Below are 24632 nucleotides of genomic sequence, written 5' to 3'. Positions count from 1 at the left end.
TGATTATTCCCATTGGCTGCCTTCGGTTCTCCACTTTCAATTTCATACTGGGGAAAGAGTTTACGATTGGTGTACTCGGAAGCAGCAGCAGCCAATGCCATAAGAGCTTCCACCGCCGGCCTAGGCGATGTGACACACCTTCTTTTCTCTTCGGCTTCCCCGCCCCTTCTCGCCCGCCTTCCCTTATTCATACAAGAAGCGCCTCAATTCCGATTGGCCAGGATGTGATGCGCCCTCAGCCAATCGTAATCCAGGCTGTACTTGGGTCCTTTCAGGACAACGAACTGTGTAGAGACCACGTCTACGATTGGTCACTCCTCGGCAAGGATTTAATTTTGAATTCTTCTTTATGGTGTGGAAGAGGCTCCGACCCGAACTTCGTCTAGTCCTCAGACTTTTAGACTAGTAAGTGCAGGGACGATTCTTTCTTTGTTACCTGGTCCCATCTACCGTTACTCGAACTGTTGATGGTTGGGTTCTTAATGGCTGAAGGAGGTGGGTCTTGGGCTGGACTTGAGGGAGATGGAGTAGAAATGGGAAGGTTTGGGGCAGGACAAGAGCTCCGCTGGCAACATCCGAGCCACATTTTTTACTAAACACTCTTGCAATATATGTTTTGAAGCGATTGCCTTTTGCTCAGTCTTCGTTACTCTGCCTCTCAAAGTGGGTCCACAGACTAGCGGCTTTAGCTTCTTTGGTCACTAGTGACAAATGCAAATTATAGGGTGCATCCAATTTTACTGGATAAGAATATGTATTTAACCAGATGCTCTCCCCCGCGATTCTTCAGCACGTTTAAGTTTGTGGAGGAATGTTTTTTGACGGGTAGTTTTACAACGTTCCTTGAGCCAGAGTTACTTCCAATATCGATGTAAAAGTGCACCCTTTTACTACGTGCTAGTACTGTGCTGGGTAACACTAAAGACCTGTGGTCACTCCGAGAGAGTCACAGAAAAGAACCGAGGGAAAAAAACAATACTTCACAATAAAACAAAATTGACTAATTATAGGAAAATGACAGTAATCATGTCACAGTAATCATTGACAAGGGGCAATTTCTGTGGGCGTGAAAATGTGTTTTAGAACGTTGGTGATGAAATGGCAACTGTCATTTCCGCTGCTGCCGCGGCTTTAGAAGTGTTCCCAGCCGAAGAACTTTTCATGTACCTGATGAAGTTTTAACAGAAGCAGCAGTGTCAACTTATGAGAAGACTAATTATTATTCTGAGATGGGCTTGTGTAACCCAGGTTGGCAAGGAATTGGCTGAAGCAAAGGATGACTCTGAACTCTGAATCCCCCTGCTTCCACCTCTAGGGTTCTGGGATTACAGGCCTGTGTGCCAACGCGATAATTGGTGTGGCACTGGAGATTAAACTCAGGGTCTTGTATGTAAGGTCAGCACTCTTCCAACTGAGCTAGATCAGCCAATGAGCCAATGCTCATTCTGCTATTTGTTGAACTTCATACTTGGAAGTTTTTGATCCACCCTTTAACTGTAAAGATATGATCTGGTTTGAATAAACTAACACCCTCGCCCCAACACACACACACACATCCTAAAAGTATTAGACTTAGAGGATATTGCTTAAGTGAAAAGAGAATCATTGCTGACTGATGCTGGAAAGTGATGGTATCCTTCATTCCTTTATTGAATAAAACATGTAATGGGGTCAGGCAGTGGTGGTGCACGTCTTAATCCCAGCACTTGGAAGGTAGAGGCAGATGGTTCTCAGTGAGTTCGAGGCCAGCCTGGTCTACAAAACAAGTTCTAGGACAGTGAGGACTGTTATATAGAGAAATCTTGTCTTGAAAAAAATGGGGGAAAAAAAGCTTGTTGCTATGTTGTAAGGCTGAGGAAATAGATGAATAAAATGTAGGAAGGTGAAATCACATAACTGTAACCCTAACACTTAGAAGATGAAGGCAGAGAGATCAGGCGTTCAAGGCCATCCTGGGCTACATCTAGTTTAAGGCCAGTCATGACTTTGTATGCCTTGTGTGCCTATAATCCTAGCATTTAGTAGCTGAGGCAGAAGGATCTTGCGTTCCAGACCATCCTGTGCTACATAAGAAGACCCTGTCTCGCCGGGCGGTGGTGGCGCACGCCTTTAATCCCAGCACTTGGGAGGCAGAGGCAGGCGGATCTCTGAGTTCGAGGCCAGCCTGGTCTACAAGAGCTAGTCCCGGGACAGGCACCAAAGCTACAGAGAAACCCTGCCTCGAAAAACCAAAAAAAAAAAAAAAAAAAAAAAAAGAAGACCCTGTCTCAAAAAAATTTGAATCTTATAAATTTGATTGACAGAGCCGGGCGGTGGTGGCGCACGCCTTTAATCCCAGCACTTGGGAGGCAGAGACAGGCGGATCTCTGTGAGTTCGAGACCAGCCTGGTCTACAAGAGCTAGTTCCAGGACAGGCTCCAAAACCACAGAGAAACCCTGTCTCGAAAAACCAAAAAAAAAAAAAAATTTGATTGACAGTTAACCAATAAGATGCTTTCACTTCACCGTTACCTTTTGACTTTTGACCTGAAGGTTAGCTTCCAGGACTACACTGCTGATACCAAGGCGCTTCCTACTTTTTCCAACCTGTGAAGGAAGTGGAGAGGTGTCCTCAGGTACTGAGGAAGTATATGAGAATACCTGTTTCCAAAAAGTGACCAAGAGAACAGAAGTGGAAGAATGACTGTTAACTTATCAGACACAGGGTCCCACTAGATGGCTGTGACCTGCCTTGAACTCATATAGATCCATCTACCTCTGCTTCGCAAGTGTTGGTTTTAAGGTAGTGCACCACCATTCAGGGCCTTCAATTTCTGTGTCACTGACTTTTCGTATTCACATTTAAATCGGGAGCAGGCCATTTTCATGTCTGCTACTAGAGTAGTAATATCTTTGTTCCTCAGGGATCAACAGCTAAATCTAGCAAAGCCCGTTTGGAGATGCAGACCAAAGGGACCCAGAATTTTGTTGTTGGTGTTGTTGTTGTTATTTTGTTTTGTTTTTCGAGACAGGGTTTTTCTGTAGCTTTGGAGCCTGTCCTGGAACTAGCTCTTGTAGACAAGGCTGGCCTCCAACTCACAGAGATCCACCTGCCTCTGCTAGGATTAAAGGCGTGCACCACCAACGCCCGCCCGGCCAGAATTTTTTATATATCCAGAAAAGGGTATATGTTAAAACATAAATATATTAAGTAATATCTTTAGTGCTTCAAAATAACTGTCTTAAAACAGGTCTTTGATTTTGGATAATTGTATAGAGCCTGTTTAAGTGACTATTGCCGCATAGTCTATTAAAATTATTGGTCTCTGAAGACTTACAGGTCTATGTTTTTATACTTTATTGTATTACATTAGGCAGATATCTAATCTAACCCTCAGCTTATTTTTGTATAAAACTAGGACTAAAATGCTCCTTGTCAGTTGAGGAGATTGAAGATTGACAGAGGAAAGGGGGAATGTACCCCACATTTAAGGGGGCATTTTATAAATGATTCCTCCCACTATGACATCTGCCCATCATAGTAGATGTCCATTCTATCTTGCTGAATTGCAAGCCTATCTTTTTAATATCAAACTATAATCCACTACAGCCATTTTCCTACTATAAGGAAAGGAATGGCTAAGTACTGTAGCCAGTTGGTAAAGTGTTTTCCTAGCATACAGGAAGCCTCGGTTTGGAGCTCCAGCACTATATAACCCCAATGTGACAGTGCCAGTCTCTAGGTAATTCAACAGTCTAGGCAGAGGCAGGGGTCATTCTTAGCTTATAGGGGTTCAAAGGTCAGCCTGGGATACATAGGATCTTGTCTCAAAATGACTTTTTCCAAAGGAGGGGGCATAGCTCAGCAGTGGAGCCCTTGCCTAGACAAGGGCAAAGCCTTTGTTTAGTCTCCAGCGGGGGAGGAGGAGGTTGCAGAGAGTAAAAAAGAATTCATTTGATTTCATCAATGAATACAACAAAAGCTGAGTGAGAGACTAGTGTAAATTCTAAGGAAGACTCTCCAGAGACACTTTAAATCTGAGTTTATATTTTCTTCCCAGAATGCTGATAACCTTTTTTCTCTCTGGTTTTTGTTTTGTTTTGTTGTTTTGAGACAGAGTCTCAGGTACCCAGGCTGGCCTTGAACTTACTCAATAGCTGAAGCTATCCTCAAATCCTGATATACCTGCCTTCAATTTCCAAGTGAGATTACGGGTGTGTACACTGTACCCAGCTTTTTAGGTGTTTTGGAGACAGAATCACTTTGAGGTGCTCACCAATTCACAGTCATATTTCTGCCTCAAATCCCATCCCCCAACACTGGTTTTAGAGGTTCGAACCAGCGTGCCCACAACTACAATTTATTTCTTACTCAAGGTTGAAGAAGATAAAAATTAGAATAAACCAAAAGTAACCAAGATGATGTATATGAGGGTATATAATGGTCCTATATCATAAGTCATAGAACTATGCCCTGAAGGCTTATACATTTTCTATATGTATACATTATTCTCTAATAAAATATATATTTCAGGTACTGGAGAAATGGCTCAAAGTTAAGAGCACTAGCTGCTCTTCTTCCACATGGCAGATCACTGCCATCTGCAACTCCAGTTCCCAGGGGATATGATGCCCCCTTCTGGCCCCTGAAGGTAGCAGGCATGCAGATGGTATAAAGACAGACACACACAGGCAGGCAAAACACTCGTACATAACTTTTTTTAACTTCAATTTTTTTTCTCTACAGAAATCATGCCCAAGTTCAAACAACGAAGAAGAAAGCTAAGAGCCAAAGCCAAACGATTATTTAAGAAAAAAGAAGCCTCCCTAGTCCAGCCTCAGCTATTGACCCCTCCCCCTCCACCACCCACACCAGAAAGGTAAGGTGGAACGGAGAACACAGGAGATATTAAATCTCATCAGCATAGAGTTACCAGTTCAGCCAATGATAATATAGCATGCCCAGTCAAATTTGAGTTGCATCCCCTAAGTAAATCATTTTTAGACATGTCCCATGTAAAATTTGAAATGTGTCTATACTATAATGATTGCTGGCCACAGTAGTTCATGCTAACTGTAACCCCAGCACTTAGGAGGCTGAGGCAGGAGAATTGCTGAGAGCTGAAGGCTATCTTGAGCTATACAGTGAGTTTCAGGCCATCCTGTACTATGGAGTGAGACCCTCTCTCAAAAGGTTGTTTTTGATGATGATGGGTTCTTTTTAGTTTTTTTCAAGGCAAGGTTTCTCTGTGTAGGATGATAGGTTCTTACTTTGTTGTTTTGTTTGAGAGAGCCTCTCTATCTCCAGTCCTGGCTGCCCTGGAACAGACTGTAGTCCAGCCTGGCCTTGAGCTTTTGGAAATTCTCCAGCTTCAACCCCTCCCCTATTTCTCCTCTAGTTGGTTGGCATGTACTGCCCAACCAGCTGATTTTATTTATTTTTGGTATGCTAGGTATTAAACTCAGGGTGTCGATCATGGGAAAAAAAAAAAAAAAACTAACAACCAAAACCCACTGCTGAGCTATACCCTTAACTCTAAAGCTCTCATAAATAAATAAATAAATAAATAAATAAATAAATAAATAAATAAATAGAGTTGGGCTTGTAGCTCACACCTGTATTCCTGGTGGGAATGTTGTCATGGGGATAATGGCAGGTAGACCAGAGTTCAGATTTAGTCTCTGCTACATTATCATATTACAAAGTCAGTGTAGGGTACATAAAACCCAATCCCAAAAACTAAAAATTCATCAACCAGAGAGATGGCTCAGTGATAAGTGCACTTCCTGCTTTTCCAAGGGACCCCAGTTTGATTCCCAGCACTCAAATGAGCCAGCCCACAACTGCCTGAAACTCTAGCTGCCAGACATCCATCCTCCTGCCTCTGCTTTCCGAGTGTGCACCACCATGCCCAGCCAAGACCTATGGTATTCTATTTGTTTTGTTTAATGTTTCTTCCACAGAGTGGTTACTTCTTCAACAGATATACCCCAAAGCAGAAACTGGCTAAGACGACCTTGGAGCTTCAGATTTCCCAATGTCAAAGATGTGCTAAACCTTTGGACGAATAGAGCATGGTGCATATACAATCACTGTCAGACCTGTGTAGCCCAGGTATAGGTTTTATCAACCCATCCTCAGCTATATGTTCTTTGTTTTTGTTCTGTCATATTTAGTATTTATGTTCTTGTATGGTTCCTCAGCTTGACATATCCCTGGGGCTAATCTTGAATAAGATTAATTTGTGAGATTGCACCTGTCTTTGCTTACATAAACTTCTGTGACACCGCTTTCTTCAGCACGCTGCTCATTAGATTCAGGCTTGTTTCTTTATGGATTTCAGAGTTTAGAAGCACTGAGAGATGCCATCTTCCCTTCCCGAGTCTACCACAGAGAACTTCACAGTCTAAAACAACAATTTTGTGTTTTGAAAAGTGATTTATGCAAGCTCCAAGAAACACTGAAGGTTGGTGTTGCCAAACAAACAAATCCAAAGAGTTTATCTGAAAAGACTATTACAATAGGAAAAGACTCTGGATCTGAGTTTGGTGATTTTCTCAAATGTCAGGCAGAAAGACTTCCTTCGGTGAAGGAAGAAGGCAAAAGGGGGCACTGGAAAGATGGCTCCCCAGGTAAGAGAGTGTACTGCTCATGCAAGGAATCAAGTTTGGGTTCTAGCACCTACACTAGGAGTCTTACAGCTGCAACCCCTCTGGCCTCCATAGGCACCTGTTTTTATGTATGCACATGTACACACAACCACGTAATTAAAATCAAAAACTAATTTTTTAAATGTATATTAGGAACAATTAATGATCTCAGCTACACAAACAAAATAGAAGTAGAAAAGAAATTTCAATGAACAACGTTGAGCTTAATCAAATTGGGAGAAGAAAAAAAGCTAAAAATATTGGGGAAAATGGACACTTTCTTTTACATTATTGAGAAGAACATAAATTAATGAAACTTTAGTGGGGAAGCAAAGGAAATGGCTATCAAACTTTTCAACTGGGGCTGGAGGGAATGGAGAAATGGCTCTGTGGTTAAAAGCACTTGCTGCTCTTGAAGATTACCCAGGATCCCAGCACCCATATTTGTTGGTTCAAAACTGCCTATAACTCTCATTCCAGGGAATCTAATGCCCTCTTCTGACCTTTTCAGGCATTTGCACACACGGTGCACATACAGACAAGCAGGCACACACACACATAAAACATAAAATGAATACATCTTTTAAAAGTCTTGTGTTTTCTGCAGAAATAGCTAGGCATCAGCTCAGTTGGTAGATGCTCAGCTAGCATGCAGGAGGCCCCAGTACTATATAAATAAGTCAGCCATGGTGATATGCACCTCTGATCTTAGCATTTAGGAGGTCAAGGTTGAAGGATTCGAAGTAAGGTCATCCCCAACAACACAGGGACTTTAAGACCAGCCTGGAATACTCGAGACCCTATCTCACAGAAATTGCTTTTAGCTGGGGATATAGTTCAATGGTAAAGCGTTTGTCTGCCATGGGCCACATGTGCCCCCCAATGTGAGGGAATAGAGAGTTTCAAGTAATAAATCTAACATGCGATGAGGGTGCACATGTAACACTGATGAGCCTGGGGGTATAGTTCAGTGGCAGTCTGTTTGTCTGACATGCACAGTATCCTGTATTCAATCCTTAGCCTGGCAAAAAGCAACAAAAGAAGCAGGAGAGGCCAAGAATCCCCCTGCAGCCAGTGCCAACACTCTTCTTTAGGTGTGGTAGTTCATGGCTGAGGCATGAGGATTGCCCAGCAGACTCCACAGTGAGTCCCAGGCCACTCTGAGCTAGAGAATGAGACTCTGTCTCAAAAACCCAAACAGCAAGAACATGGCATGAAATAAATATAGAGGTATAGAAAGAGATGGCGTTCAAATTCTATAGGATGCTTCATGTATGGTTAAAACATATAATATGATACTTTTCAGCTGGGCCTGGGGATTTGTGTCAGTATTCCCATCCACTAGGGAAGCTGAAGAAAAAGGATTACCTGAGCCTAGGAGTTCAAGGGCAGCCTGGCGAATTAGCAAGATCCTCATCTCAAAATAGCTAATCAACTAACTAGTTCATTAAGACAATGGACATATCCTTATGAGATATAGATACAAATATTCATGATAACTTTTTTTGAAGGAATGAGGTTATCCTTTTATTTTGGGTAACCATGATAAATGTAAGTTAGCGGGAAAGAGGTCTCCCGATAGTCCCTGTCTGTTCCCGAGGCAGGCATTACTTGAATTCATGATACTTGTCCTTATGTATAGGAACATATATTCAAATTAATACACACACACACACATTTCAGTTGTGTGATCCTCACTGCTGGAAACAAGAACAAAAAACAAAGCCTCGTGTGGTTGGGGTGGCCAGAGAGGGCGTCGAATGTCCTGGAAGTGGAGTTGGACGGTTGTGAACTGCCCCATTTCCTCTGGGAATGAAACCCAGTCCTCTGTAAGTGCTGCAAGCTTGTAATCGCCAAACTTCTCTCTAGCCCCATGAGCAATGGAATTTTTGAAGTAAATTTGTTGTTGTCAGGAGTGATCATGAATTCCTGTAACCCTAATGCCCAGACAGATGAGGAAGCAGTTTAGCTTGAGTTTAAGGTCATTCTGAGTGAATTCCAGGCCAGCCTGAGCCAGAGTGTGAAAGTCTCAAAAAGGAAGGAAGGAAGGAAGGAAGGAAGGAAGGAAGGAAGGAAGGAAGGAAGGAAGGAAGGAAGGAAGGAAGGAAGGAAGGAAGGAAGGAAGGAAGGAGAAAAAACCCAAACACACACCACCAAATTAATCTATTGTTCATTTGTCAAATATGGCGTCTTCCAGACCATCTCGGAAAGTTCTTCTTGTTCAAGCTGTTGCCATGCGTGTGGCGTGAGTGATAAACTTACAGATGTGCCTGCCTGTGCTCCAGCAACCCCTGGAGAATCCCAAACTGTGCATCCTCCCACAGTGCCACAGCCAGCCAGTCATCCTCCCCCTCCCCCTCCCCCCCCTCCTCCTCCGCTTCCTCCACCTCCACCACCCCTAGCGCCTTTGCTGCGCAGAAAACCTGGCACTACTAGAGCACTTCAGGTAAGAAACCGTCAGGAAGTGTGTTTTAGGCTGTGATACAGGGATAAAGCCAAACAGCCCTTCAAGGCTGAGCCCAAGGCCTAGTTATGAAGGCTGTATTTTGTCCTGATTCTATATCTTAATTTTGTTAATTGTTCTGATTTTAGTTATAAGTTTTTTGTTGAGTTTTTGGGGGGCGGGAGGGTTGAAGTTTGGTTTTGTTTTTAGATGTAGTCTCATTATGTTGCCCAAGCTAGTCTTGAACTGTTAGGCTCAAGCAATCCTTCGGCTTTAGCCTTCGAGTAGCTGGCGTTACTGGTGTCTGCCAATGTAATGTAATTATTGGGGTTTTTTTGTTCCTTTGTTTTGTTTTAGGCTTTTGTTGTTGGAAGTTTTTGTTTATTTGTTCTCTGAGACTGGATCTTGATTTGTACCCCTGACTGACCGAGAACTCGCTATGTAGAACAGACTAACTTCGAACTTGTGATCTTTTGCTTCAGCTTTTGAGAAGCTTGAACTGTAGTCCACAAAATATACATACATACATGGTATATATAATACGCGTGCACACACACACACACACACACACACCTATACCTTGCTCCAATTATTGTACATTTTCAAAGCTTTATTTCCAAGGCTAGAACACATATCTAATCCCAGCACTGGGGAGGTAAAAGTAGAAGGATCTGAAGTTCAAGGTCATCCTTGGATACATAGTTGAGTTTATGGCTATATTAGGAGTTTGAGATCAGGCTCAAAACAAACATACAAAGAAGATTCTGGTGCAGAGGAGCTGGAGAGATGGCTCAGCAGTTAAAAGCACTTACTACTCTTGCAGAGGACTGGGGTTTGGTTCCTAGCACCCACATGGTGAGACTCAACTATCTATCATTCTAGTTCCAGGAGATCTGACATCCTCTTATAGACTCCAAAGGCACAAGACATGGATGTCATGCCCATACATAAATGCAGTCCAAATACAACTGTACATTAAAATATATAAACTTTTTTAATTTTAAAATTATGTTATCTTATGTGAATGAGTATTTTGCTTGCTTATATGACTGTGTACCATGTACATGCCTGAAAAGCTGAGAAGAAGGTGTTGGATTCCCTGGAACTGGAGTTTTTTTTTTTTCCCAATTCTTTTTTTTTTTTAAATATTTATTTATTTATTATTATACAATATTCTGTCTGTGTGTATGCCTGAAGGCCAGAAGAGGGCACCAGACTCCATTACAGATGGTTGTAAGCCACCATGTGGTTGCTGGGAATTGAACTCAGGACCTTTGGAAGAGCAGGCTCTTAACCTCTGAGCCATCTCTCCAGCCCCCTGGAACTGGAGTTATAGGTAGTTGTGAATCATGGGTGCTGGGAACAGAACTCAGGTCCTCTGTAAGTACTCTTAACCACTGAGTCATCTCTCCAGCTCCAAAAAAAATTTTTAAGGTACTCTGGCACCACCCCACCCACCCACACCTACACCATCACCCTCTCATACCCCTGTCATTCTTGATTGCTCGCATAGAATGTGTTTAATCCCTAGGGTAAATAAGAGTTAACTTTAGAAGAGTATGGTAGTGGGCTGGAGAGATGGCTCAGTGGTTAAGAGCATTGCCTGCTCTTCCAAAGGTCCTGAGTTCAATTCCCAGCAACCACATGGTGGCTCACAACCATCTGTAATGAGGTCTGGTGCCCTCTTCTGGCCTTCAGGCATACATGCAGAAAGAATATTGTATACATAATAAATAAATAAATAAATAAATAAATAAATAAATAAATAAATAAATATTAAAAAAAAAAAAAGAGTATGGTAGTACGTTCCTATAATCCCAGCATCTGGAAGCTGAGACAAAAGGACTGCCAGGAGTTTAAGGCCGGTTTAAGCTAGATATGGAGTACTAAGACAGCCAAGACTACATAGCAATATCCTGTCTCAAAAATAATGGTAGGGGAAAAGCAAAAATTATAAATAAATAAATAACAAAAACGAGTTAACTTTCAACTCTGAATCTTTACAAAGTAAACTTGGATTTGGGTTTCACTAGATATCCTGATGCCAATTTTAATTCAAACCTCTCCGTGTATTTTAAGACTGAACCATTAAAGAAAGATGGACCCATGCATATAACAGTTAAAGATCTACTCACTGTAAAATTGAAAAAGACACAAAGTATTGAAGAAAGAAAGAAGGTAAGAGGACACTGCACATGCAAGGCCTTCTTCCTTTGGGACTGGGGGTGGGGTGTATGTGTTATATTTGTGTGTTTGTGGGTACATGTGTGGAGACCAGAGGTAATACAAGGTGTCTTTCTCTATCACTTTCCATTTTACATTTATTTATTGATTTATTGATTTAATGATTTATTTATTTTTATTTTAGAGGCAAGGCCTCCTGGCTGTCCTGAGACTTACCCTTTAAAAAAAAAAAAATTAAATAAACCAGATTGGTCTCAAACTCAGAGATCCACCTGCTTCTGCATCCCAAGTGCTGGGATTAACACTGTAAACACTGTACCAACTAAATTATCTCCCAAGTTCACAGGTGTGTTTTTCTTGCTACTTAACCCAGGCCAGCTTCAAATCCCTGAATACCTCATACCTAAACCTCACAAGAAACACAGTGTCATGCCTTGCATCTTTTTTAACCTGATTGTTCCTTTGGGAAAATACAGTAAACCTGTGTATCGAAGTCATACTTCTTTTGAGGCTGAGTATACATTCAGTGACAGAGCATTTGCCTAATATTTATGAGGCCTTAGGTTCAATCTCTAGTACTAAAAAAAAATAAAAATAAATAGACTGGAGAGATGACACAGTTGGTAAAGTGATTGCCACACAAGCATGAGGGCCTGAGTTCAGATCCCTAGACCCATGTTTTAAAAAAGCAGCCCCACATATGCTCCTAACACGAGAGGTAGAGACAGCCATCCCCAAAACTCACTGGCTAGCAGATATAGCCAGTTTGTCAGCTCCAGGCTCAGTGAAAGACCTTGTCTCAAAATGATAGTAAGTGATAATGCAGATGCCTGGCATTGACCCCTGACCTCCATGTACATACTCACACACACATACACAAAACCGTGGATAACACACTTGCATCATATACACCCATACACACCTCACCTCTAAGATGGACACAATGGTGCACACTAATGATCCTAACACGTAAGAGGTAGCAGCAAAGAATCAGGAGTTCAGAGTCCTGCTTGGATACACAGGGAGTCAAGATGCCAGCCGGAGAGACACACTAAAGATAGAAACACGCTAGGTAGGTGTGGTGCCTCCTACCTTTAATCTTAGCACTTAGATTGAGGCAGGAGGATTTCTTTGAATTCAAGGCCACACAGTAATGAGTTTCTCATGCCCGCCTGGTCTAACCAATGGGATCCTGTCTAGTAAAGCAGAAGGGGGGGGGGGGGGGAGGTTGTGAGAGAGAGCACCCTTGACCTTTGAAATAAAGAATGGAATCATGGAAAATATACACTCTGGCAGTCAAGCATTTGCTGTTTTGGTGTGTTTACATTAGAATGATATTTGAATATGTGTCTTTAATGTCTCGTTTTGTAATTAAAGCTTGTACCATCGCCACCAGAACAACGGAATCCACTAGTTACTATCTCTGATCTGCAGCGTATTACTCTGAAGCCCAACTCCAGGGTGTTAGCAACACGCGTTAAAAATGTCCTAATGTAAGGAATTGCACGTTATAATGCTCCATTGCTACTTAAAATACTGATTTTTCTTTTACTTCTTTTTAAGATCTAAATGTAATTTATTATTGTTGTATGTGTATGTTGGGTTGGGGAACATGTACACATGCCACTGCCCTTGTATGGAGGTCAGAAGACAATATTGTGGAGTTGGTCTCGTCTTTCACCCTTACATGAACTCTTGGGGACCAGACATTGGCCGTCAGGCTTAGGCAGCAAGGGTCTCCACCCACTGAAACAGCTCACTGGCCCCTTCTTTTTTTTTTTTTTTTTTTTTTTTTTTTTTGGTTTTTCGAGACAGGGTTTCTCTGTGGTTTTGGAGCCTGTCCTGGAACTAGCTCTGTAGACCAGGCTGGCCTCGAACTCACAGAGATCCGCCTGCCTCTGCCTCCCAAGTGCTGGGATTAAAGGCGTGCGCCACCACCGCCCGGCTCACTGGCCCCTTCTGAGGCCATTTTTAAATTTTGTTTAATGTTTGTTTGTCTCAAGACAAGATTTCTCTATGAAGCCCCTGCTTGTCCTGAAACTTGATATTTTGACCAGACTGGCCTCGAACTCACAGAGATCTGCCTGACTCCACTTCCCAAGTGCCGTGGTTGAAGGCATATGCCACTACACCCTACTGCACTTTTAACTTTTAAAATTACATATGCTCACTGTAGAAAAAATTGAAACTTACAGAAAAATTCAAGAGAAAAACAAAACTCACATGTAATTCATTCAACTCCCAACCTAAGTTCATCCTGTCGTTAGAGGCAGCTGCTGATAACATATTGGATGATTTTTTGTTATTGCTATTTGTTTTTTTTTTTTTGTTTGTTTTTTTTTTAGAGAATGCTTGAGTTCTTTTTTTTTTAATTTGTTTTTAATGATTTATTTAACTTTATTTTATGTGCATTGGTGTGAAGGTGTCAGATCTCGTGGAACTGCATTTTCAGACAGTTGTGAGCTGCCATGTGGGTGCTGGGAATTGAACCCGGGTCCTCTGGAAGAGCAGTCAGTGCTCTTAACCGCTGAGCCATCTCTCCAGCCCCTGTTATTTGTTTAATGTTTATAATTCTAGTCTTTTTTTCTGAGCATTCATACTTTATTGCCTCCCCCAAGAGGCTGTCTATTATATGACATATCACTGACTTAACAAATTTGAGGCAAAAATAAAATATTAACAAGAGTTTTTTTTAGGCATGTGTGATGGCACCCACCTATAATCCCAACACTCAGGAAGTGGAGACAGGAAGATCAGGAGTTCAGAGTTGTCATCAGCTACAATAGATAGCTCAAGGCCAGCCACAGCTAAATGATACCCTATTTAAACAGTCAGTTTTCAAACTTCCAGTTTCAGGACTGGTGAGATGGCTCAACAGGTAAAGGTGTTTGCTGCCAAGCCTAAAGACCTGAGTTCAATCCCTGGGACTCATGAGGTGATAGAGAGAACCAAATCTAAATTATTCTCTGGCCTTCACATGTGAACTCTGGCACGAAGACACACAGTCATATGTGTGAGTGCGCATACACACACACACACGCGCTTTTTGTTTTAGATTTCATTAAACTCTCTCTGACTCCTGATTATGGGTACAGTGTAACCAAATTCCTATGCTCCCTCTACCATGTCTTTCTCGCATGGTGGACGAATTCAGTTCTTTTTGTCCTTTGATTTTTTTTTTTCCCTCAGACAAGGATTCTCTGTGTAGCAGCCCTGGCTGTCCTGGAATTCTCTATAAACCAGACTGGCTCGCACTCACAGAGATCCGCCTGCCTCTGCCTCCCGAGTGTTGAGAGTAAAGGTGTGAACCACCACTGCCTGGCCACAGCTTCTATTTTTTTTTTAATGTGTCAGAACTACTTTCTAGGAGCTTGCCTATAAAACTGACCTGTTTTTGGAAAAGTGGTGAAATCTGGAAAGTTTTAATTTTTATGTCTTTATTCTTAGTGCTCCTGGTAAAAGCCAAATAGATCTACGGAAACTGCTGAGGAAAGTCGATGTAGACAGGTAAGTCTCTTATCCTTGTGTTTTCTAAGACAGTTTGAAAAGTGAGGATAGAGCTGGGGAGAGGCTGGCTCAGAGGTTAGGAGCACTGCCTGCTTTCTGAGTTCAATTCCCAGCATGCACATGGTGGCTCACAAGCATCTATAATTACTTTTTGTGCCCTCTTCTGGCACGTAAGCAAACATGCCAGAACACGGTATACTAAATAAATAAATAAGTAAATAAGTAAATAAATAAAGAAAGAAGGAAGATTAAAAAAAGAAAAGCAGGGATAAAGCACAGCTCTGATATTTTTCACGCTTTTCCAGGAGCCCAGGTGGGACCCCTCTTACCAATAAAGAAAATATGGAAACAGGAACTGGACTGACTCCAGTCATGACTCAGGCCTTAAGGAGAAAGTTCCAGGTGAGTCTGTGAAAGCTAAAATTCTAACTAAGTCCTCCGGTTTGTTTTCCTGAACAGTAATTTATATGAGTGCTGAGAGTATAGCCCAACATGCATGGGGGCTTGGCTTAGTCTGGAAGGAGGAGGGAGGGAAGGAGGGAGGGAGAATAAGCTTATTTATTTAGAAGCACAGTCTATTTATTTATATATTTTGAAGGAGGGTCTCACTATGTAGCCACCAGACTGACCTGACTCAGCTTCCCTAGTTGTAGGATAATGGGCATGTCCCACTACCTAAAGTAGCTCTCGTAGTAATTAATTAATATAATAGTAGCTCAGTGGTTAAGAATGCATACTGTTTACCAGGCGGTGGTGTTACCTTCAATCCCAGCACTTGGGAGGCAGGGGCAGGCAGATCTCTGAGTTCAAGGCCAACCTAGTCTACAGAGTGAGTTCCAGGACAGCCAGGGCTACATGGAGAAACCCTGACTTGGGGAAAAAAAGAAAAGAAGAAGAAGGGGGGGAGAAAGAGGAAGAGGAAGAGGAGGAGGAGGAAGAGGAGAAGAAGAAGAAGAAGAAGAAGAAGAAGAAGAAGAAGAAGAAGAAGAAGAAGAAGAAGAAGAAGAAGAAGAAGAAGAAGAAGAAGAAGAAGAAACAAAAAAGAGGCTGGATGTGTAACCCCGTGGCAGAGCCCTCACCTAGCACGTGGGACACCCTGGGTTCAGCTTCTAATGCTGCAAATGCAAACAAATGAATCAAAGAATGATCATTTTTCATTCTGTATGCTTTCCAAAATGCTTTAACTATTTGGTATTATAAAATTCTGTGAAGAAAAGCCCGGTGGTGGTGGCGCACACCTTTAGTCCCAGCCCTCAGGAGGCAGAGGCAAGTGGATCTCTGTGAGTTCGAGGCCAGCCTGGTCTACAAAAGCTAGTTCCAGGACAGGCTCCAAAGCTACAGAGAAACGCTGTCTCAAAAAACAAAACAAAACAAACAAAAAAAAAAAATCTGTGAAGAAAAACTATTTTTGCTATACAGCTAAGATTATAATTTCCCTTTGTTAATGAGTGTCTGATGGTTTAATTTCCTTTGCTGAGAATTTATCAAGTACTTCCTGTATGGTGAGGTCCATGCTAGAGTAAGTACCAGGATTAGAATGTAGAAAAGGCCTCCACAGATCTGCTGCCCTGAACCTTTCAGTCCAGTGAACCAAATAATCCCTTCTTGTCTCATCCCATAGTAAGTGCTGTTAAGGAAAGGAACAAGGTTGTGTGGAAATCCAAGACAGGAAATGACCTAGCCAAGATGGTCTAGCCTGGGAGATTTCCATAGGTAATGATTCAGGCAGAGACAATTAAAGAATGAATAGGAATGAACAAGGAAAGGGTTATCCTACCATAAATGTCGGAGAGGAGAAAGATCTAAGTCACAGGAGAACAGCGGTGTCCCATCCTGCCAGGCATAATGGCCGATACATCAATCTGAAAAGTGACAAGGTGCTAGGCAGGGTGGAGATAAAAGTCTGGCTGCACTGTGCACTATTAAGCGAAAGGTTGGATAGCTTTCTCCATCATCAGTTGCTTGATGAGCCCCACGAAAAGCAAGGAGAGCGACTGGCCTCGATCTCCTCTTTTCCCACCTGTTTGTCTTAGTCTTTCTGATATCCTGTATTACTGGTTCAGAAGAAAAGCCATCTCCTGCCTCCGCTGCTGGAATGCTGGGTCTTGATTGCTGGCCTTTGTGGCTTTGAACACTTTAGTGCCTTCTTCCTGTGGGGCAGAAGCACCATGGACTCCTAAGATAAAGTAAAGGCCTTCCTTTCTCTGTTAGTGCAAGAACCCTTGCTATCCTTGACCCACACAATAGCTAGTATGGTATATCAGGAATCATGGAAACAGACAAAAATATAATAATATTAATAAACTCACATGTTGTGCAATAGCAAAAATCACAGATTAAATTTTGCCTTATGTTATATTACCAAAAATGCACTTAGATCTCCAGTAAGATTGCTAAAGAGTGGCTTTCCCCACCCAGCCCTTATGCTTCCATTAACTGAAAAGCAAGTCTGCCTAGAGTTTGCACCCAGGCACAGGTGACAGTAATTTGACCACAGAGGGCTTAACCAAAATATCAATTCATTTATATATATAAAAGATAGAGCCAGGTGGTGGTGTCGCATGTTTTTAATCCCAGTGCTCAGGAGGCAGAGGCAGGTGGATCTTGATGAGTTCAAGTCCAGCCTGGTCTACAGAGCGAGTTCCAGAACAGTTGAGGCTATCCAGAGAAACCCTGTCTAGAAAAAGAAAAAATACTTATTTTTATACAAATATACTGCCCTTCTGCCCCCCCCCCCAGTCTCAAGTAGCCGTGTAACTAAGGTTTACCTACAATGAACTCATTTTTCTTGTAAGTTTGTCTTCTTATTTTTATTTTTCTTAGCTGAGGACCAAACCTAGGACCTTAAAATTACTCAGCAAGCACTCTACTTTGAACTATATCGCAGCCCAAAAGAACCAGCTTCTGGGCTACAAACAAGGCTCGAAAGAAAAGGTCCACAACATCCCGAAACTAAGGAAAACTGCACGCTGACACCTGTTCTGATGGATTCCTTCTTTATCATCTCATGATACTCCTTTGTTCTCACAGCTTAAATACCTACAAAATCTTTCAGTCATTGCCTTTTAAGGTACATTACATTTCTAAGAAAATGATAAGAAACAGAGTCCTTCTAACAGCTCACAGAGCAATAAATCCAGATAAACTGTCACAGACCAAGGAAGAAGCACTTTCTCTCTGTCAGCTCCCTAATCAGTGGGCGGCAACACAGAGCTGCAAAAGGAGAGAGAGGTCTTTTTGTTATCTTATCTACAGAGGTGTCTTATAAAACTAAACTAGTGAGGAAATTGTGTGCTATATCCTACACTTCCAAGTGTATAAACATTTTAAACTAACTTTGTGATTAGCAATCGTAAAAGGCTGGGCTTTCTTGGACTGGAGATTGTTTACAAAGAGCAGTGTGTAGTCAGAGAGAGTGCAGTGCTGAGTTGGGCTGAGAGTCTCCTCTAACTGCAGGGCAGGGGCAAAGGCGTGAGCACAGATAAGATCACTTAGCCCTCTCCAAGGCACAGTGACATTAAAAGCATTTTAAATCTGGAAATATATTTTTTCTGTTCTCCATGTAACCCTTGGCAATAAAAAGGGAAACTTGTAACTCTTTCTCAAGGCTACGAAGTTAGTTTATATTTTGTAGCCCTGGCCAGTTAGGGAATCTTTTTCCTGTGGCAACTAAACAAAAGCCATTAAAACTGAGGCAAGAATTTGTCCAGAGAGTTAATCACTGTCCTCTGGCCCCACAATTAAGTTGTTTTGCACTATTTACCTTGAGACAACAAATCAGACAGCTGGCTATGTATCCTTGTAAATAAGATTGTATTTTTCTGTGAATAGTTTATCTTAAAACCCATTAGCAAGGCACCTGGTCTAATCTAAAGCTACTTTGAAGTTTTATATCTGTTGATAGTATACAGCTGTCTTGGCAGCTAGGGAAAATGCAGCTGTTTTCTTAAACTTTGTTCCAGATAGTTCTTTTTTTTTTTTTTTTTTTTGGTTTTTCGAGACAGGGTTTCTCTGTAGCTTTTGAAGCCTGTCCTGGAACTAGCTCTTGTAGACCAGTAGACCAGGCTGGCCTCGAACTCCCAGAGATCCGCCTGCCTCTGCCTCCCGAGTGCTGGGATTAAAGGCGTGCGCCACCACCGCCCGGCTCCAGATAGTTCTTAACGGATACTTATAAGCCCTGACTTGGGTAGCATCTTTTTTGTATTTATTTTATTAATCAAAACTCTGTAGCCGGGCGGTGGTGGCGCACGCCTTTAATCCCAGCACTTGGGAGGCAGAGGCAGGCGAATCTCTGTGAGTTCGAGGCCAGCCTGGTCTACAAGAGCTAGTTCCAGGACAGGAACCAAAAAAGCTATGGAGAAACCCTGTCTCGAAAATCCAAAAAAAAAAAAAACCTCTGTATAGGCTAACATTATTAATATCATTTAGACAATACACATAAGGAGGAGCCACCTTCCTAACAATCCACAGATAAAAATGTCCAATAGATTGGAATTGTATTCATGAGATACACACACATTAGATATAGACTGTGGGGAATTCCCTGTAGCCCCTAGGGAAAGAATGCAGTTGAGTCCATGCAAAATTACAGACAGAAGCAAAAGACATTCTAGAGTCTGTATTTCTTGCAGGCTTTGCAAGATGAGGTTCCTCCATCAGAAGTTATTTCTGGTGAATTGACACCTTGAATATTAATTGCTACCTCCTGTAATAAATGATAACAGCTCTCAGCAGAGCTAAGTCTCCATCTACCGGAATTCATTTTCATTTTTGTTTTTTTAGACAGGGTCTTACCTTGTAACTCTGACTAACTTGGAACTTGCTACCTAGACCAGGCTGGCCTTAAACTCCTGTCTGCGATTAAAGGCATGGGCTACCAACCCAGCTGCAATCCATATTTCTCACCTGAACATTCCTTTGGGAAACAGGAAGTCCACAGTTAGTGCAGCAGTTTCATCGTGTCCTTCCTGCTCTTTAGTCTTTTACCTTTGTTTAGTTTTGTTGTTATTGTTTGGTTGGTTTTGATTTTGAGGCAGACTCTCTCTCACTATGTAGCCCAGGCTGGTCACAAACTTGTAGCAGTTCAGCCTCAGACTTTCAAGTGTTGGAATTCCAGACATGAGCTACTATTTCCTCATCGCTTCCATCCTTGATGCATGTTTTTATCCTCACGGCGTACAATGGCATTGCTTCCTGTAGACATATATTCACATCTCAGACGAAGGGAAAAAGAGCACGTACAAAAGGCTTCTTAGCTTCTGTTTGTACCAGGAATGCTGGGGAAGGTAGCTAGGAATGCTAATGCTACCTTGCAAAAAGCATCAAGGCTTTGTTAAAGGAAGAAGACCTGTGTTGGTCATAGGAACATCACTCATGTTATAACTGTGACTTTCTTTTACATAGCTGGCTCACCCTAAAAGCCCAACTCAGTCTCTGCCACTTCATACAAGCAGCTTCGATGAACAAAACTGAGGCCAGCTCTGCCTGACTCCAAGGAGAAATCGACACGATGACAGATCAAGTCCCCTAAATTTTAATGTACTAAAATATGTATAGCTCTATGAATGTAATTCTACTTGAAGAATCAGAGTGAGTACATATGTAATATACACACATTGTGACATAAGGAGAGAATTTAGATATATTCTGATGATTATGATAGTAATCTGCAAAGTAATGTTTACCCTGGAATTAGCCAATTTAGGTTAGAGTCGCTATTCAGATTTCATTTCATAGGGGCTGGCAACACGGTTTAATGGGCAAAGGCACTTACCAAGGGCCCAGATGGAAGGAAGAAGGAACTCTCACCAGAGGTCCTCTGACCTCCACATATACGCTATGATATGTGCTTCCTTCAACACACCAAGTTAATAAATTTGTTAAAAATAGTATCAATGGTATAACTAGTTTATTATATAAATATAGTTCTGACATAAAATAGTCTGAGTACTAGAGAAAATGGCTCAGCAGTGAAGAGCACTCCAGCTTTTGCAGAGGACCCAAGTTCAGGTCCCAGCACTCAATTGAAGTGGCTTTCAGACGCTCCAAGTGACTCACTGCCTTCTGGCCCAGACTGGCACCTGCACTCACATGTACATAGGCACACAGACACGTAACTAAGAATATAAAATTTTAAAAATAAAGAACATAACCTGGTTCCCACTAATCTAAGGCTGATTCATTCATTGCTACAAACTTGATTCATAAAATAAGACTCTCTATTGGGCAGAGTGACACATGTTTTCAATCCCAGTACTTAGAAGACAGAAGCCTGGGAGTTTGAGGACAGTCTGGTCTGTATATTAGTTTCAGAATGGTCAGAACTATACAGTGAGACCCTGTCTTAAAGTAAATAAACAAGTAATTTAGAGGAAAAAAAAAGAAAACAATTCAATGTGACTTGAAAAATTCGAAAGGACCCTGTGTTTGCTTGAAATGGAAGTCTTAAATTATAGCCCAGGATGGCCTGGAACTCATGGAAATCCTCGGTTCTCAACTGGAAGTACAGGGGTGAGCTACCATATCTGGCTAAAAGGTAATGACACATTGCTAAAATGACATGGCCCCTTAGGTAGCTGGTTTCATATGGCTCACTGAGACACCTTTTTTCTTCTTTTTCTTCTTGAAGCTGAACCCAGGGCCTCACAACATGCTAAGTACACGTTCCCTAAGCTATATCCTCAGCCTTGTATTCTCTACTTTTTATATCTACTGTCCATTGTCCTGTGGTCAAATAAATTTTTATTGATTTCAGCATGAAACTTCTGTTTACCAGAATGCCTTGCCAAGGATTCTCTGTGGTCCACGGCAGTTTTACCGAAAAGCTCATTTCCTGGTTCTTACCAGTCTGGGTATTCCCTAACAATAATGATGTGTCTCTCACTGGTCTTCATTCATTCTTGCCAGTCTAGAGTGTCACATTTAGCAAATAAAAATATAAGATACTCAATTAAATTTGAATTATAGATAAACCACAAATAAGCTTTAAGTATAAATCTGTCCTACTAAACAAGAAATATTTGAGTATTACAGATCATATTCAAGGCCATGTACATGCTGAGCTAGTAGAAATATCTCCTTAATATTGAATGAAGAGCAATTACATTTTTAAAAAATGTATTTAGGTCTTTGCAGGGAATATAGTACTTGTCTAGAAGGTTCATAGCCCTGGTTCAATCCCTATTACTCCCCCACACACATATAATGGTTAATCTCAGTTGTCTATTTCCTATTATCTGTAATCACCTGGGAGATGGGTTTTCTCAGACATTATCTGGATTAGGTTAATTGAGGTGGATGACCTACCCTCTGTGGGTGGCACCATCCCCTAAGCAGGGATGCACTGTGACCAGCTGCTTCAGGCTCCTGCTGTCTTGATCCCCTCCCTCCAGGTGGAGTGTATGGTAGAGCTGTAAGCCAAACAAACCCTTCCTTCCTAGATTGAGATAGGCATGTATTTCATCACAGCAACTACAAGAGTAACTAATAGATAATCATCTGTACGTATTTATGTGTTATTGTTTATCTGAAATTCACATTTAACTGATAACTTATATTTTACTTAGCTACCTTATTTGTCCACCCCCGAAAAGTTGCAGTCTATTTCTGATATCCCACAGTTTACTACACATATCTTCTTGGCAGTGACCACTGTATCGCGTCAGCCAGGATCCTATCACATCCGTTCTAAGCAGAATAGATGGGTAATTCCCATAACGTGAGTGTGACTTGGGGTGCAGAAGTAGCTGTCTTTTTCTCCAGGGCAGAGGGCTCTCAGGGCTTCGAGCATGCTAGGCAAGTGCTTCCACCACTGAGCCATACCATCAGTTCCAGGGTCGCCTCTCATGGCTGTTATCCACCTCTACGCTTCCAAGAATAAAGGCAATGGCCCCCTTATCCATTAAAAACAAAAACAAAACCCCAAAGACTTCAGATGTTCACTCGGCTTCCTAGTCTGGTAGGAAGAGCCGCAGAGGTAACAGCCTTCACATTTTAGTCTTCCAGTGCACTGCACCTCTAAAGGTAATTTAGCAGTCCCCTAAAAATTCCTGGAGGGTTTTGTTTAAGTTTTTTTGGTTCTAAGGATTGAACCAGAGCCTTGCACTTGGTAGGTAAGAAACCCAACAATAGCTCCATTGTCAAATCTCTGTATTTCCACTGAATGACATTACTCTGAGAAGTCAAATCATGCTGTCAGAAAGTCACCAGACTGGAACACACCTTGAGGCAGTCCTATTTATGAGATCCATATTTATTTTTATAATACAAAAATATTATAACTAGAACCAGCTAGATGGTTGTTTGTGGTTTGTTGAGCCAGGTTTTCATACAGCCTGTTCTGTTCCAGAACTATTTAGCTGGGGATGACCTTGAACTTCTGATCTTTCCTCCACTTGAATGCTGGGATTAAGACACCACCAACAGAGCTTTTTTGAAAACCTGCTAGCTAGTTTGGCATTATGTAAAAATAAGGGAAATGATCACTGAAAATAAAGAATTCATAATAAAATGGTATTTTGTGGGGCACTTATAATGTTTACAACATTAATAAACCAATATACACTGTACCAGTGTAACTGAAATAACTTAATAATTCTTATGGCATAGAAGGTTCATTTAATAAAAATAAAATAGCTAGGCTGGACATGGTGGCTTCTGACAGTTATCCTAGCTACTTGGAACACTGCGGTGGAGGGAAATGTAAGTTCAAGGGCAGCAGTCAACCTGGGCAACTTAGTGAGAACCTGTCTCAAAAAATAGAAATTTTATAGGTAAAATATTTACAAAGCTGCTATTGTTGTTGTATCAGTATTAAAATGTACCCTACTTAAATTGTTTACTAATTTTTATTTTAGAGTTTATATGCTTTTCATTGTAACCACTTGAGTACTCTGCACATTGTATACTTTCATTAAACTACTGCTTCTCATGAGCTTCCAGTATTTATCTTGTCTTGCTTGTTTTAGGACTGGGTATCTCTATGTATTCTTGACTGACTTGGAGCGCCTTATTCACAAAGATTCACCTGCTAGGCGTGCACCTCCACACCACATTTTAAACTTTAAAAAAAAAAAAGAAAAAGAAATCTTTTTTGACCCCGGTAGTGGTGGCACACACTTTTAATGACAGCACTGAGGAAGCAGAGGCTGGCGAATCTCTGTGAGATCAAGGTCAGCAAGGTCTACACAGTGAGTTCCAAGACAGCCAGGGCTACACAGAGAAATTCTGTTTCAACATCATGTACACATACACAATAATAATAAATAAAAGTTGTTTCCTTAAAAAAAAAAAAAAAAAAAAAGACCTGAGCGTGGTAATGCATGCCTTTAATCCCAGCACTGGGGTGGCAGAGTCTGGGGGGATCTCTGTGACTGCAAGTACCTGGTCCTTAGTACAAATACTCTGGAATGCCAGAGGCATCAGATTCTCCAGAAGTTTCCAGCCATGGGTGCTGCAAGATGAGAGCTCCTCTCTGCCAGAGCAGTGATCTCAATTACTGATGCATTACTTGAACTTCTCCTGCCTGTCATTCTGAACGTTGGGATTACAGGGATGTGACAGTATGTTTGGACCTCCCCTCCTTTCCTAGCCCTCTCTCCTCCCTTTCTCCCCCATTCTTCCTCAGCTTTCCCTCCCTCCCTCCTTCCCTCTCTTTCCTGGTGGTGTCTCAAGCCTTTAATCCCACTACTTGTGAGGCAGAGGCTGGGGAGTTTCTAAATTCGAGGCCTACACCCCGATCTACAGAGACAGGTCCAGAACAGCCAAGGTTACACGGAGAGACCCTCTCGAAAAACCAATTTAAAAACAAAAAGTGCTGCGCGGTGGTGCAGCCTGGTTTACAAAGTGAGTTCCAGGGCAACACAGAGAA

The 24632-nt window shown here is 41.8% G+C and overlaps 1 protein-coding gene across 1 annotated transcript; it reads left to right on the top strand.

Moving 5' to 3' along the window:
- The first annotated feature begins 328 nt into the window (after nt 1-328).
- Nucleotides 329-23580, top strand: Prr11 (proline rich 11). Its single transcript, XM_057775166.1, has 10 exons — nt 329-405; nt 4727-4859; nt 5944-6094; nt 6324-6446; nt 8828-9076; nt 11153-11251; nt 12635-12750; nt 14705-14764; nt 15070-15166; nt 20168-23580. The coding sequence occupies exons 2-10, from the start codon at nt 4732-4734 to the stop codon at nt 20234-20236; spliced, it is 1092 nt and encodes a 363-aa protein (XP_057631149.1). The 5' UTR covers nt 329-405; nt 4727-4731; the 3' UTR covers nt 20237-23580.
- Nucleotides 23581-24632: the final 1052 nt, after the last annotated feature.

The sequence above is a fragment of the Chionomys nivalis genome, chromosome 7 (genome assembly GCF_950005125.1).
Source record: "Chionomys nivalis chromosome 7, mChiNiv1.1, whole genome shotgun sequence".
Taxonomy (NCBI): domain Eukaryota; kingdom Metazoa; phylum Chordata; class Mammalia; order Rodentia; family Cricetidae; genus Chionomys; species Chionomys nivalis.
The sequence above is the reverse complement of the archived record's forward strand: the minus strand, read 5'-3'. Positions and strand labels throughout refer to the sequence as shown.

Bases quoted from the DNA above. Each gene is read 5' to 3' on its own strand.
- Prr11 (XM_057775166.1), top strand. From the start codon at position 4,732: ATGCCCAAGTTCAAACAACGAAGAAGAAAGCTAAGAGCCAAAGCCAAA. The intron at 11,252-12,634 runs GTAAGAGGACAC...TTGTAATTAAAG, and splicing joins GTATTGAAGAAAGAAAGAAG to CTTGTACCATCGCCACCAGA. The intron at 15,167-20,167 runs GTGAGTCTGTGA...TCTTTTACATAG, and splicing joins CCTTAAGGAGAAAGTTCCAG to CTGGCTCACCCTAAAAGCCC.